General features: G+C 54.8%; 1 protein-coding gene across 2 annotated transcripts; it reads right to left on the bottom strand.

The window, feature by feature from the left end:
• Window positions 1–983: 983 nt before the first annotated feature.
• Window positions 984–14,484, bottom strand: ABCB9 (ATP binding cassette subfamily B member 9). 2 transcript variants are annotated; one of them, XM_036393507.1, is made up of 12 exons: window positions 14,401–14,484; window positions 12,232–12,922; window positions 11,781–11,895; window positions 11,198–11,328; window positions 9,940–10,145; window positions 9,365–9,562; window positions 7,666–7,794; window positions 6,336–6,524; window positions 5,619–5,792; window positions 4,068–4,227; window positions 3,842–3,978; window positions 984–2,785 (listed from the first exon to the last, which is right to left on the bottom strand). In XM_036393507.1, exons 2-12 carry the CDS (start codon window positions 12,842–12,844, stop codon window positions 2,432–2,434), a joined length of 2,406 nt encoding a protein of 801 aa, XP_036249400.1. In that variant the 5' UTR covers window positions 12,845–12,922; window positions 14,401–14,484; the 3' UTR covers window positions 984–2,431. The 2 variants fall into 2 exon arrangements, with proteins under 2 accessions (XP_036249400.1, XP_036249402.1); XM_036393509.1 differs by having other exon boundaries at window positions 12,232–12,919; window positions 14,401–14,445.
• Between the last annotated feature and the right edge of the window lie 228 nt (window positions 14,485–14,712).

The raw sequence follows: 14,712 nt of genomic DNA, 5'->3' as shown, positions 1-14,712 counted from the left end.
AAGAGAGAATTCAGCACCTGTGGCAATGAACAAAGTCAGGCCCTGTTATCAGCTTGGACTGGTGCCACCAGCAGAGACAATCTGCTGTTTCTGGAGTGCCATTTCAGTTGAAGCTGTTTGGACCTAACCTGGGAATGCAATGCTGGGATTATCATCACAGCAGCCTTGGGAAACGGGGTTCCCTTCCTGAAATTCAGTGCCCTTTTTTTGCAATAAAACCAATCTAATTGCATCTTCAGTTCCCTTTTTGCAGTCATGCCTGGGAGGGACACACAGGACACAATCAAATTCTCTTTCCTGGCATCTCATGTACAAATGATCATTTTGCTACCAGTACTTTGCAGAAGGAGTTGGCTTCCCTAGTTCCCAGGCAGCTCAATTTGGGTTTTCCCCCAGTTTTTAATTAAGCAGAAATAAATTTCACTTCTATGAACCAGGGGCCCCATTCTGCTCCCAGGTACTGATGAAAATGCAGAATTAATCACTTGCCTGTCAGCATTGGGTGGAACTCCCAGCCTCCTCATACCCACAGAGCAAATTTTCCTCAAGCAGGAACTCCTGGCCATTTACTGAAGGGTGACTGAGGAGCTCAGAGCACCACACAAGTTCCCTAAGTGGAGGGAGGGAAAACAAAAAGAGATCTTGTTCTTCTTCTGGGGCACAGATTGTTATCATATCACAAAAGCCAGCAGCTGAAAAGATTCCAGCCAGGAAGCACCATGCTTTGAGAACAGGTTAGACTGCCTGTCCTTCCCTGGGAGACTGACACCCAACGGGATCGGGGTGGAAATGAGTTATCCTGACTGCTGGGCTCACAGCCATTATCAGATGCTGGAGTGTTTTACATACCTCCTTCTCCGTGGGCTCCTCTTGTCATTCCCCAGAACAGGTGCAGGAGCAGCTGCATTCAGCTGTGGTGTCAGATGAACGTTACCTTGAAAACCCAGAAAGCAAAAAACACCCCCAACCAGAGCAGCTCGATGTTGAGTGGCAGAGGTAGTATTTTATTTTTTTTTTTGAGCATCCCTCCTCAAGGACACTAAATTTAGAGTTTGTAAAACATCACTAAATGAAAACAAAACATTGCCAATAACAAAAATGCAAACCTGCTGGAAAGGAAAATGCAGCAGCATTCAAGTATCAGAAAACATGAGAGCTAAAGTGCTTGAGAGAATTTCCTAACTATGCAGAGTCTGAAGTCAGTGTTCCCCTAGAAATGCTATTTTTAAAACAGCACTTGCCTGGCTGCACAGGATTTTTCACCAATCTATAGCAGGATAACACTACTAAGCCAGAGCCATTACCCCAAAGGACTAGGAGCAACACATTTCTTTCTATCCCTCTTACTAAAATAAATTATATTCAAAGAAACACATTATAAAGTTCAGGCAGCTGAAGCTGGACTTCAAGGAACGTGACAGAACGGATTTCCCATGCAGTGAAGTCGCTAGCATGGCCTGAAGCTGAACAAAGCTTTGGTGGGATTTATAAAGTGCTGTCTTTTAGTGTTTTTTGCCTGTCTTTAGTAGTGTTTTTTTTTTTTTCACACCAGCACCGGGATTGTGAGTTAAAAAAAATTCTGAAGTAACAGACCAATTTTCAGTGGATGCTGGAGCCAGACAGACATTGCACAGTGCACACAAATAACATTAAAAAAACTACAAACAAATAGAACAAAAAAACCCCCAAGCCCCAAAACCTAACCCAGTTATGGTAAAACGTTTCATCCTTAAAAACAAACACCCACCAAGCACCAAGAGCAAATCAGAAAGTAACATCTGCCTCCCGGTCCCCTGGCTTGTCCCAGCAAGGATGGATACTACGTAATTCAAGCTCAGCAGCAATGGTTGAGAGCCTGAGCCTGCAGGCACTCAGTGCAAAACTCTCCCGGCCTTCAGCTCCATGGGAGTGATCCAGTTTTCACCAAAGCCAAAGGGAACTCCCTACAGGCTTCAGCCAACTTTGGATTATCCCCATAGATTGGCAGAGGGAGCAGGACCTTGCTTTACAGTCAGTTTTTCTATCCAGCCACAAAAGCCACCCCCTGAAATTCCTGGAGGGGTTTTCAACCTTCCCCCCCACGCATGCATTTAACATCCATTACAGTTAATAGCAGATACACATGCAGATCGATGGGAGAAAAGTCCCAGTCGAGAGGAGTTACTGGAAGTAAGAAAAGAAACCCAGTAGAAATGCTGAGAATTGCTAAGGACCCAGCTCCCTCGAGTGAATCCCTGTTTTGCTGGCCAGCAGGCGTCCTGCAGGAAGCTCTATGGTGTGTGTTTGGGTGTGCAGGGTGTGTGACGTGGGGCGAGCCAGCGGCGCCGTTCTGCCACCTCCATATCCCAGCTGATCTTTCTGCCACCTCCATATCCCAGCTGTTCTTTCTGCCACCTCCATATCCCAGGGAGCGTCCGAGCGCCGGCCGCCCTCACTTGGGTGCGGCAGCGTTGGTGAAATCGTCCTGTGCCATGGTCGCAGCCGGCAGGGAATGGGAATGGTCTATCCTGAACTCCTCCTCCAGCCCCCCGGGCGCCTTGGCCGCGTCCCCCCGGGCTGCAGGCTGGCCACTGTCCGTGCCGCCCCCCTCCAGCCCCAGGATCTGTCTCTGCACCAGCTTGGAATAAAGGCCTCCTTCTTCCATCAGCTCCTTGTGCGAGCCCTGCTGCACCACGCGGCCCTTGTCCAGCACAATGATGTTGTGTGCCCTCTCCACAGTGCTCAGCCTGTGAGCTATGACAAGCACCGTGTGGTTCTGCAAGTCGCCGTAAATCGCCTGCTGAATCTGCGGGGAGAAAAGGCGTTAGTGCCCGGCCCCTGGGACAGCAGCAGCTTTGTGGTCTCTGTCCAGAAGGCTCTGGACAGGGGATGAGTTCTGCTCTGCTCCCTGCAGCACTACCAGCACCAGCATGTCCAGCTCAGCTCCCGGCTGCAGCCCAAACATCATCTCAGTCCAGCCAGGTGAGCTACGAGCACAGGTCTGATCCTGCAAGATGGGGACTTGTTACAGCTGGGCCCCAAATTTGGAGGCCACGTGGTGCTGGCAGAGACTGCAGGAAGCCAATACCTGGTGAATGCAGCTGCTCAGAAAAGCAGAATTTTTTCCTCAGTGTATCAAGGCAAGGCAAGAGAAGGTTTTTTTCCAGTCAAGAGACAATAGCACTGACGTCTAAAGGCGGGCAGGTGGCCATCAGGCACATGTCACATTGACACCCCTGGGTAGCCAAAACCAGCTCTGGGCTGGCATCAGGTACCACACCCGTGACTGAGGACCTGTGAGGCAGCAAGCTGCTCCAAGGTCAGATACTTGTGCTGCCCCAGCAGGATTTGTCCTCTGGGATTGGAGGCACATCCTCAAATCCCAACCTTGAACAGCCCTTCCCTCATGTCATTGCATCAGGGAGGCCAAACTTCCAGACAGATAAACCAGTTCACAGGATGCTCAAGGCTTTTCCTGCAAGTGTGACTTCCTTGGTGCCTTGGCTGGGATTTGAGCTCAGGCACTCCTACTCTCCTTGCTGCAGCACCATTTTATAGGTCTTCCTCTGTATCCTGTCCTAAAAGGCTGCACAGACTCTCTGTATGCCAATTAACACCTTCCACATTGAAAAAGATCCCTCCCTCATCAGGTTTGTCAGGCATTGGCTGCTGTGAGCATGGAAATATTCCTTTCCTGGTGGCTACAAGAGCATCGGAATCAAATTCCTGCTACGGAATTTGCTTTACTCAAGCAAATTGATAGCACTGTATCAAGAATAAGTTTGTCCACTGGCTGGAAACTGAGGCTACAGTCTGTCCCTCCCAGCCCTCTTTGTCCCAAGCAGCCAGGGCACCCACTCACCGCGTGCTCGCTCTCCGCATCCAGCGCGCTTGTGGCTTCGTCCAGGATGAGGATGGGAGGGGCTCGGATCAAGGCCCTGGCAATCGCCACTCTCTGCTTCTGCCCCCCTGACAGCTGAGCTCCTTTTTCCCCTGCCTCTGTTGGGTCAAGGGAGAGAGGAAGGGGTCAAAATGGAAACCCAGAGCTGGCAGGGCGTGCAGCTGGCAGCCCCAGCAGCGGGTGGTACCTGTGTGGTAGCCGTCCTGCAGCTCGGTGATGAAGTTGTGGGCGTTGGCCTTCTGGGCAGCCTGGACCACAGACTCGAAGGAGGCTGAGGCCAAGCCATAGGAAATATTGTCTGCAATAGAGCGGGCAAACAGCACGGGCTCCTGGCTCACCAGGGAGATCTGCAGGAAGCAAAGGGAGAGCAGGGGTCAGGAGCAGAAGATGCACTGCATGATATCTCTGACCATTGATATTTGTTCCTGCTGAGTAAGGTCTGAGATCAAGATATAGAAATGTCATTAACCAACATAGAGAAGTGCTCAAGGTGAGCTTCCAGTGAGGATGCCAATGTCAGCATGCCCAGTTTGCACCTTCTGCTGGAAAGCCACTTTGCAGGAAAGAAACCTGATGCAATGTTGGCATGTTGGCATCTGAGATGGGCTTTGCCCTCCTAAAGCCTGCTGTGGTTTTGCTCCAGATCTGTTATTCCCATTACTGTTTGCTTTTCCCAGAATGAAAACCAGTTTCTGGAGAGACCCTCTCCCAGGCCCTTGCTGATTTTCCTTTCAAGGCCAGTAGTCACACTTGGGCCGTGTGAATGAGCCCTCTTGCATCTTTTAATCCCAAATAAGCAAGTTAGGGAGGTAACTGCTGCAATTCCTTAATTGCTTAGCAACAGTCTCCCTGTCCTGCCTTACAGCCATGGCTGTTCACTGCCACGTTCAGCTGCTTTATCAAACCCTTGATATCGGAATAAATCAAACCTTTCAAACTATTACTCAGAATTGTGCAGGAGAGAGCCAGGGAGACACGGTCATATTTTAATTGATTTCTCCCCATGCCCCTAACACCACACCAGGCTTTCTAAACTGAAAGATTTGCTTGGCCTTTGATTTTCGCTCTGTACGGGCAGGGAATGTAAATTAGTCACAGTGACTTTGGCTTTCCAGCCTGTCTCTGATCAATTGTTTTCAGGTTTTCCTGCTGACTGCTGAGGCCATTTGCTCTGGGGGCAAACAAAGGAGGCAGTTACTTGCAGAGATGAAGGCTGATCTGTGCTGACACACAGATGAGAGCTGAGGGGCCCAGACCCCTCTCCTAGGCAAAGCACGAGCCCTTCTGGTGCTCCAGCTGCTGCCAGGATCCTGAGAGGTTTAACTCCCCATTAGCTGAGAATTACTCCAAGATCTTAAGGCAGAAATTGCTGGAGGAATACAAAACTCTTTTTCCAAACCCAATTTAGATGATAATTAATCCAACAGCCAAAAACATATCTCTACTGTGTTGGCCAAAAAATACCAAACAAAAGATGTTTTTTGTTCTGTTTTTGGAAGGCTTCCCCTTCCCCTTGAAACCGCCCTCCATCCCCTTCCTTTCCACCCCCACAAATTATCCAAATTCATTTCTTGGACCAGTTCCAGCCTCCAGCTTTCTGGACATTTCTGGAGCTGCCAGATCAAACCCAAAGCAACGTGCAGCAGTGCCATGCATCCCCTCAGAGCCCTGCAGGTGGCAAGTGGGCCAAGCAGAGCACAGGTATCCCAAGCAGAATACAGGTATCAGTCGCTCGTACCACGGAGTGCAGGTACTTGTGATCGTACATGTTAATGGGACGCCCATCCAGCAGCACCTGCCCGTCCTGCAGGGGGTAGAAGTTCTCCAGGATGTTGACACAGGAGCTCTTCCCACTCCCTGAAGGGCCCACCAGCGCTGTCACTTTGCCAGGGTGCAGGGTGAAGGACACATCCTGCAACATGGATGGGAGAACATGCTCAGGTCCAGGCTTTTCTCAACATCCTGGGGCACTACACAAGAGAAGGAGCCAGAATCTGGCCAGAGTGCCCCTCTGCCTTGGTGATGTGCCACATCAGCCATTTCTCCTGGCTCTGAGGAAGCAAAAAGCCTCCAAATTGCTTCAGATTTGCCTGCTGATGTAGCAGGTCCTCTAAACAGCAAACTGACCTCTTTGCTGCTTCCCCCTGTCTCATGATCCCAGCCCCTCTCCCACGGAAACAGTCAGAGGCAGCTTGGCACAAAGCCCCGTGCCACGCTGACATGTTTAATGCCTGAGCAGGGAACAAGGGTTTTATTAATAAATCTCATTCCTTGTAAGGAAGGCCGGCCCTAAACACCCGCTGCTCCTTTTAATCTGTTTTCCAGCAAGCGCTGAGCCTGCCCTTACCCATCTCTGACAGGCAGCTGACACTCCCTGCAGGGCTGGGCTTTGCTCCTGGCCAGGATGGAGCAGCAGCACGTGGTGCTGGGAGCGCTCAGTGCCCATGGGGCTCACCTGGAGGACCTGGGTGGCAGAGCGAGTGCGGTAGGAAAAGGTGACATTCCTGAACTCCACCTTGCCCTCCACGCGATCCGGGGCCAGGGAGCCGTCGTGCACCATGGTGGGCTGGCGGTCGATGAACTCAAAAACCTTCTCAGCTGCTCCCACCCCCTGCATGAGGCCGCTGTACACGGAGCCGATGGACTGCAAGGGAAGAGGCAGCAGTGAGACCCTCCCAGGAGATGGGGAATCAGCCAGTGCCACTCCAAAGGGGAATGGCTGAAGCATTCCCAAGTCTCCCATCGTCTGACGTTGGCTGCGGGCATCAGACACAGGGAAGGAAAACTCTCCCTCCTCTGTTGGGTATGGAAGGGATACATGGACAGCCCAGGGGAAGGATGTTTTTCAATATTAAACCCAGAGCTGCAGAACAGTTTGTACTGTTACTGCCCCTCCCACCAGGAGGGGGAAAACCCCCCAAACCAAACTAAATCCACACCAAAACCACAGCCTGGAAACCCCACCAGAGGCTGCAGTGATCTGAGCAGATGGTGAGAGCCAGGCAAGCTGCCTCCAGCTCTGCTCTGCCCCTGCACAGAGGCTGAAGCACCACCAAAACCACACTTGGCTGTGAGGAAACCTCGACTGGATCATTCCTGCTGGATTAGTCAAGTTTATGCCTCTGCAAGGGGAAGGCAGCCCTGGGTGGGCTCTACCATCCCACCCACAATCCCATCTTGCTAATGTGCTGCCAACGCAGCAGCTTGCAGCCTATTCCAGGGAAAGGGAAAAAAAAAAGTAATATAATTAAGTTTTTAATGAAGCCTGAAATTTAACAGGCAGCTTTGTAATCCCTTCATTCTTCATGCCAGGAAATGTGCTTGGCAGGCAGCCAGGGCTCTGCCCTTCAGCAGGGCCAGCCTGACCCCTCTGCTCCCAGCTGCCTTTTTGGGGGACAAGCTGCTTCAGGAACACGAAGGTTGTGAGACCACAGCAGGGGAGGAATGGGGAGCAGAGGGGAGCATCCCCCCTCTGGCAGTGCCAAAGCACCAAAGAAATGAGTCATGGGAAAGTCAGCACTGGATCTATCCCTGCAACTGCCCTGGGACCTTCTGGGAGATAGAAGGGGCAGCCCAGAGCTTGGGGAGGCCCTGGCACAAGTTGCCCAGAGAAGATGTGGCTGCCCCACCTATGGAAGTGTCCAAGGCCGGGTTGGATGAGGTGTGGAAAAACCTGGGAAGGTGTGGAAGGTGTCCCTGACGATGGCAGGGAGCTGGAAAGAGATGGGCTTTAAGGTCCCTTCCAACCCAACCCATTCTGGCGTTCCCTGCTAAAACTAACTCACCTCCATGCAGTCCCCCAGGACAAACTCATAAATGATGAAGGATATCAGGTTTCCACTCGTCATTTGCCCAGAGATCACGAGGTGCCCTCCATAGTAAAGGATGCTGACCTGGACCACCAGCAGGGTCAGCTGAAAGCAAGAAAACAGCCCAGAATCAGCAAGGACAAATGGATATTTGGTGTATTTGTCATTACTCACACAACAGCCCAAACTTCATGTGCTGACATTTATCCTTTGGGCCCTGAGCTGAGGATCCCTGACAGTGCAGCTGACAGCCCTAGGAGCGAGCATGGAAATGAGAAAAACAACTCAAGTACATGGGCTGATTTAAGGAGCTGGGCAGATATCTTTCAACAAAACAAGTCCCGAGGGACAGCAGCCAAGGAGGCAGAATTTATCTGAAATAACAGAGCATCTCGTGAACTTCTCTCTTGGACTGAGGTCCTCAAGCATAATAATCTATGTTCAAATTATCCAAGGCATGCAGTCACCTCACCACTAAAATAAACTTTCCTTTATACGAGTGTGACACATTTTAATTTAGAACACAAAATCAAGCCAGGAGTTAATGCAGAATATCCTCCTTGCCTGTACAAGTCCCTGAAGCATAACCCCAGCTGTCACCTGAAGTCTGTGGGGGGTACCACCTACTCTAGAAAGGAGACAGATCAGCTCTGATGTGACAAAAATACCGGCCCCTTTTATTCAGCTGGTTTTGTTCCATGCTGCCCAGGTGCTCCAAAAAGCAGCAATGCCCTGGTGCCCTGTGGGACCAGAGGAGGTTGTAAATTCACACAGACAAAAATACAGGAGGAAAAAATGCCTCCTCTACAGCTCTGCCATGATCTGACCTTAAGCTCCTGCTTTCCCTCCAAGAAAGACTCTACCAGGGCTGAGCTACATCCATTGTCTTCTTTCTACATGAGCCCTGCAGGAGCAGTTTTTTTAGGGCTTTTGCCTTCTTAGATTTGTCAGGACCAGTGTCAACCCAGCTCATGCTCCAGCTTCACCTGGGAGCCCAGAAACCATGCTAATAATGCTCCCATTTTGTTTCCAGACTTGGGAAGCCATGAAGTCTCTCGCAGCTGCATGAAGGCACCGTAACTCACAGACCCTTCACCAGCGACTGCCTCGATCCCTGAACGTGCAGAGACGAGGGCAGCCTCGCGTGAGGGTTTTGCCCTGGAGAAATCCCAAACCATCTGGTGTTAAACGATGAAAAAGCATTTTGCAGGGGGGGAAAAAAAAAAGAAAAAAGCCCAAAGCCAAAGCCCAGCAGCCTCCCCCTGCCACCACCCACACACAGAAGATCTCCATTCCTGAGCAGAAGCTCAACCAACGCCACGGCTGTTCCCAGCCGGAGCCCCGGAGCGGAGCTGGCACAGGCAGGCACTGCAGCACCACGCAGCCAGGGCTGCTCCACGACCTGCAGCTCCTATCATGTGAACCGGAGGCAGGGAAAACAGGCAGCTCCATGGAATGACACAACGCTGCCTTGGAGTGTATTTTGATCCATCCATTTTGATGGATAAAAATAACAAATCAAGAGCCCGGGGATCACCGGCAGCAGAAAGCAGGGCTGGGCTCACCCCACAGAGTTCCCTGGGAGCAGAGGAGAACCATGTGTGCTTTGGGACATGGAGAGACCCCCCTGCCCATCCCAGCCCCAGGCAGGGAAGCCCCAGGGCCATCCACCTACCCCACTGGACCAGACATAGTAGGTGTAAGCCATGGCCTCCCGCTTGTTGAGCTTGTACACCTGCTGCAGCTTCTGCCAGTACACGTTGGCCTCCGTCTCCTCGTTGGCGAAGCTGCGGACGGTCTTCATGGCCGAGATGGTCTCCTCAGCCGTGTTGTTGGCCTTGGCCAGAGCGCTCTGCACATCCTTGGAGAGCTTCTGCAGGGAGCAGGGGGAGGCAGAGGGAGCTCAGTGAGTGCCAGGCTGCCTGTGGCACATCTCCCCGCTCGCCCTGGGCTCTGGGGCCCCACCAGGTGACTCCAAACAGAGAGGAGAGATGGCACAAGGACAGGCAGATGCATACAGGACATTCCACAGCCCAGCCACCTCTTCTATCAGACCTGAGATGCTTCCAGTCCTGAGCATGAAGCAAGGTAAGAGCCCAGTCTGCCCACACAGGTTTAACGTCACCTTCCTGCCCCCACTGCTGGCAGCAAAACACTCCAGCATCACTCCCACCGGCTCCAAGGCCACCCGCAAGCTCCCTGAGGGCTTCACAGGGACACACTGTGGCAATGCCAGCTGCTCCTGCCTACCTGGTAGTACTTCCCATAGACATCAGACACCAGCATGATGATGGGGAAGCCCATGAAGGTGACGAGGGAGAGCTTCCAGGAGAGGCTGAACATGAAGAAGATGACGCCCGTGGCCTTCACCACGTTGCGCAGGAAGATGTTGATGTTCTGGGAGACCAGGTCGCTCACGATGGTCGTGTCCGACGTCAGGCGGGAGATGACGTCCCCTGCAGCAACGAGGGGTCAGGGAAGGGGAGAGCAGGGATGTGTCACCACTGCAGGTCACTGCCTAACTGTGTCCCACATCCCATGCCAGGGGCCAGATGGAGCTCCCCATCCAACCAGCTGCGGGTCTGAAGGGTGGCGTGGAAAGGGGAGGCAACTCTCCACTGCTGTGGATGCAGAGCAAAACAGAGGAGCTTGGATTGCTGCATGCACGAGGAGCAGGAGGTGGCACCTGAAGGCACAAGCTACATCCCTGGGTCACCAAGGGTGGCTGCAGGACAGCAAAGGGGACTGTGGCATCTGTGGCAGCATCCTGTGCTGGAGGGCAGCCCACAGGCCACACACAGTCCACAGCCTGGAGCTGGCCTGAGGGACCTGAGGACATGGGACAGCTACTGAGTGATGAAGCTCTGGCGGTGCCTTTTGGTGGAGCTGAGTGTTACAGCCAGCAAACATCACCCTGAGCTCCTGAATCCTTGGCCTGTGTTTGAGTCCAGCTGAATTCCCATGCTTTTGTGCAAGTCCAGGGTTATCTGTATCCCACTTCCAGTAACATCTCTGCTGCCCTCAGCTACCAAGGCACTGTGCAGTGACTGCTAAATACAGCAACAGCCTCAAAACTAAAAATACCACTGAGACAAAATTAAATGTGTGCAAGTTACACCAGAGTGGCACACAAGGCCTGGGACAGGGACAGGACTGAACTGGAAGCAGGGAAAGCAACAAGCACACCCAGCAAGCCTCACACATCCGAGGTTTCGGGGACAGGAGCAGAGCTGGAGAGCAGCCCACCAATAGGCACTGATGGGAGGAAGGAAATGGGAGTTTTGGGGGTGGGACTTCTGGATGCCAGGCTGATGGGTGGCAATGGGACATCCCCACGGTGGGAGGCAACAGAAAAGGAAGAACTTTCTGCCTCTATTTCTAACCACGAGCAGTGGCTGCTGCCTCTGGCTGCCCCCAGTCTGCTGTATGACAGTAGAGCAAGCCAAGGGGAAAAAATCTGGGATGGGACAGAGAGGTTAGAGCGAATCCAGGGGAGAGAGGAACCAACCTGTGCGATTCTCATCAAAAAAACTCATCTCCTGAGACACCAGGGACCTGAAGAGGCAGTTCCGAAGGCGGATGTTCAGCCGGGCAAAGATGAGCGTAAAAACGCCGCCCCGGATACCTGCGGCAAATGAGCTAATTGCAGATAAGAAACGTTATAGAGCCATGGACACGAAACCCTCTCAGCCACACCAACACCCCCACGCCTGGCCAAGGGCCTGGGCAGTGCTGACACCACTTATCACCAGCCCACACCTCTCCTGGGTGCCACCATCACAGTGGTGGTTGGTCCTAACCGTGGTAGTCACAAGTTTTGGGAAGCAACGCAGCGCTGCTGGAACAGCACTCCCCAGGGAACCCATTCCCTGTGTCCATTCCTGCTCCCCCATCTCCAGCAGATGGACACAAAGGGCCCCACAAAGGCCTTGTGACTGCCAGCCACGGCCTCTCTGTGCAGAGAATTCACAGCACGTCCCTGGGGCCTGGCACCAAACTGGTGCAGTGGGTGCCTGTGCCCACCATCACCACAAACTCCTGTGGGAAAACCCCAAACTCCTTTCCAGGGCCAGATCCAGCCCCTGCATTACCTTCCTATGGCGAGCAGCGACATGACCAGCACTGCCGTGGAGAAGCGATCCATGCTCTTCTGCACCACAATGCCATCGATGGCCAGCCCTGTGTAGTAGGGCAGGAAGGTCTCTCCTGCAGGACAAGCACAGGACATGGAGGTTCAGCCCCACTGCATGGGATTGGCAGAGGATCTGTAATCCCAACTATGACAGACTGTGGACAACCCCATCCCCACCCCAGAGATACTTGGCCATCACACAATGGGGACGTTGCCCTCCCAGAATATTTTATCCCCTTCTGCATTTGGTGTTGCCTCATAGCATTTTTCACCCACCCCATGCAGCACATGCCACCCAGCACCCCCAAAAAAGCAGTCCTAGGGTGCTTCCATGCCCCATGACCATGGCTCCTCCATCCCTCCTGGTGGGGATGGGAGCACACCATGGCCTGCCTGGTCCCTTCACTCACCCAAGGCAGCCACAAGGAGGAAGAAGGAGGCGATGCCCAGGAAGAAGGCATCTGGCTTGGTGTAGGACAGCAGTTTATGGATGGTGGGACCTGCTGCCTCTTCCCTCTTGTCCCTCGGGGTGCCTCCATCACAGCTCTCCTCCACCTCAGCGCGGGACTCGGAGCTGGGCCCCAGCGCCTCGCGGGACGAGGTGACACAGGCCAGCAGCTGCCACAGCCCGAAGGTGGCTGCCAGCGCCACGTAGGTCCAGGCAAAGAGCCCCCAGAACCAGGGGTCCCTGATGGTCTTCCGCACCTCCGAGTAGAGCAGCAGCTTCACCATCATGTAGATGCCCATGAGGAGGCAGACGACGGCGATGAAGGTGCGCGAGGCCCGGAGGCGCCGGGGGCCGTAGGCCGTGTTGGTGGCCACGCCGATGGCGGCGCCCAGCAGCACGCAGCTGCGGTACAGGCAGCCCCCCCAGATGTCCAGCAGCGAGTTGAAGATGTTGAAGTGCCGCAGGTCCTGCAGGACATTCCGGCCGCCCTGGCCGTGTGTGTAGAGCAGCGTGGTGACCACGACATCGGCCCCGCTGAGCGCCAGCGTGCTGGCCACCGCCTTCCAGGCCCGCATCCTCGCCACCGGGCTGGGGGCTCTGACGTGGGGAGGGGCAGCCCTAGCACAGCAAGGACGTGCTCATGTCGGCCTCTGCTGCGGGGTGAGAGAGGGGGACGGGGTTATTTATCTCAGAGAGGAGGCAGGGAAAGGGAAGGACATGGGGGACAACTGTGCCAGCTCCCCACCAACCCATCCTGACCCCAGACACCACTATCTGCACCTCCCTCCCCCCTGCTGCACACGGTATTTCATTAAATGAGCAGCACAAAAGAAGACAAACTCTCCTCCCGGATGCCTTCACCCATCCTGAATCCCAAAGCAAAAATCTGCACATCCCGATGGGAATCTGGCTGTGGCCGCTGCTGGGTGCTGCCATCACATCCGTGCAGCCACGTGTCCTGTGCTACGGAGCCGTGGAGGTGTTAAACTTGGACAGTCATGATCCCAGAGTCCCTGCTCACCCTTCCCAGGACAAAGCTGAAACCAAGGAGCCAAAACCGTAGGAAAGCAGACAGGGAGCAGCTCAGCTCTATAACGGATCCCCCTCATCAAAATAAGACTAAACCATATGTACCGCAGCTTGCCACACCTTACTGTCCCCAGCCCTCCTGGATATTAATTCGGGGTAGCCCACTGAACCCGCTGTGCAGTCAGCGTGCAGTTCAATGACACAACAAAAATCCCGAGAGGAAATTAAAAAGGGATTGGAATTCCACGGCTGCGTCCCGCGGGAGAGGAAGGCTCCGGGGCGGGCGGGACGCTGCCCTCGCTGCCGCCCGGTCTGTCCGGCAGCAGCGATGCTGGGGCGGGCTCTGAACGGAGCCGGCAAAGGGCGGAAAGCTCGACCTGCCCTAAGCCGAGCGAGCCGCTCACCTGCTCCGGTGCCATGCCCTGAGGAGCCACGCGTTGGCAAGAGGGAGGTGGCGGATCCCGAAATTTGTGCTGGGTCAGCAGCTGGTGACGGTGCACAGTGCGGAAGGCACCGCGCTAAAGGGGCCATGTGCCGGCCACACTCCGGCCTGTGAGACCGCAGCGCCCCAAAACCAAAGCACCGGGACCAAGGGCAGCCTCGGCACCGGACAAGCTGTGCCCTTGGGCGAGAGCCGCTCGGTGGTCGGGTAAATGGGATAAAACACTAAAAAGCGGAGTAAACAGGGCGGAGGCTGCAATTTGGGAAAGCACGGGGGTTTACGGGGTGGGTGGGGAAGGAGGGATGGACGCAAAGCAGAGCAGCGGTGCCAGGGAGGAGCAGCACACGCTTCCCAGGGTGCTCGCTGCTGCCATCCGCTGCAAAGCTGCGCGGATCCGGCCCACGGAGGAGGAGGAGGAGGAGGAGGAAGAGGAGTAGGAGGCAGCCACCGCAGCTCCCCGCCACCCGCAGCAGTGTCCCCAGCCGCCGAGCTGGAGCCGCCCAAGGTCCGCACTCGCATCCCGCCTTCCCCGCGCAGGAGAACGTCCCGAGGCGGGGGAGACACCCGGGAAGGGCCGAGCCCGCCATAGCCCGGCCGGACCCCCACACACGGCTCCCCCTTCCGAGCAGCTCAGCCCCGGCCCGCCCGGACGGCTCTTACCGGCGGCGGGTCGGGGATCGGCGGGATCAGCCCGCTCCAACCGGCGGCGGCGGCGCGTCCCGGGAACAAGGTCGGTGCTGGGCGTGGCTCTGCCGTGGACCCGCCCCCGGCCCCGCCCCTCCTGCGGCGCGCGCCCGGCCCCGCCCAGGGCCGGACCGAGAAGCGGCACCGGGGACCCCCCCTCGAACCCCGAATTTGGGGGTCCCCGGTCCCCCCGCTCCGCCCTGCCCCGGTAAAACCCCGCCCTGGCGCGGCAAAGGCAGCCCCGGAATTTTCCCCGCCTCAGAAGGTTTTTTTATACTCCCTAAATAT

Source organism: Molothrus ater, chromosome 18, assembly GCF_012460135.2.
Source record: "Molothrus ater isolate BHLD 08-10-18 breed brown headed cowbird chromosome 18, BPBGC_Mater_1.1, whole genome shotgun sequence".
In the NCBI taxonomy this organism is placed as follows: Eukaryota; Metazoa; Chordata; class Aves; order Passeriformes; family Icteridae; genus Molothrus; species Molothrus ater.
This window is presented reverse-complemented; position numbering and strand designations above follow the sequence as displayed.

Excerpts from the sequence above, each read along its gene's own strand:
- ABCB9 (XM_036393507.1), bottom strand. The coding sequence starts at position 12,844 with ATGCGGGCCTGGAAGGCGGTGGCCAGCACGCTGGCGCTCAGCGGGGCC. Across the intron at positions 6,525-7,665 it reads TCCTGGGGGACTGCATGGAG|TCCATCGGCTCCGTGTACAG; the intron begins GTGAGTTAGTTT and ends CTTCCCTTGCAG. Across the intron at positions 4,228-5,618 it reads ACAAGTACCTGCACTCCGTG|ATCTCCCTGGTGAGCCAGGA; the intron begins GTACGAGCGACT and ends TGCTTCCTGCAG.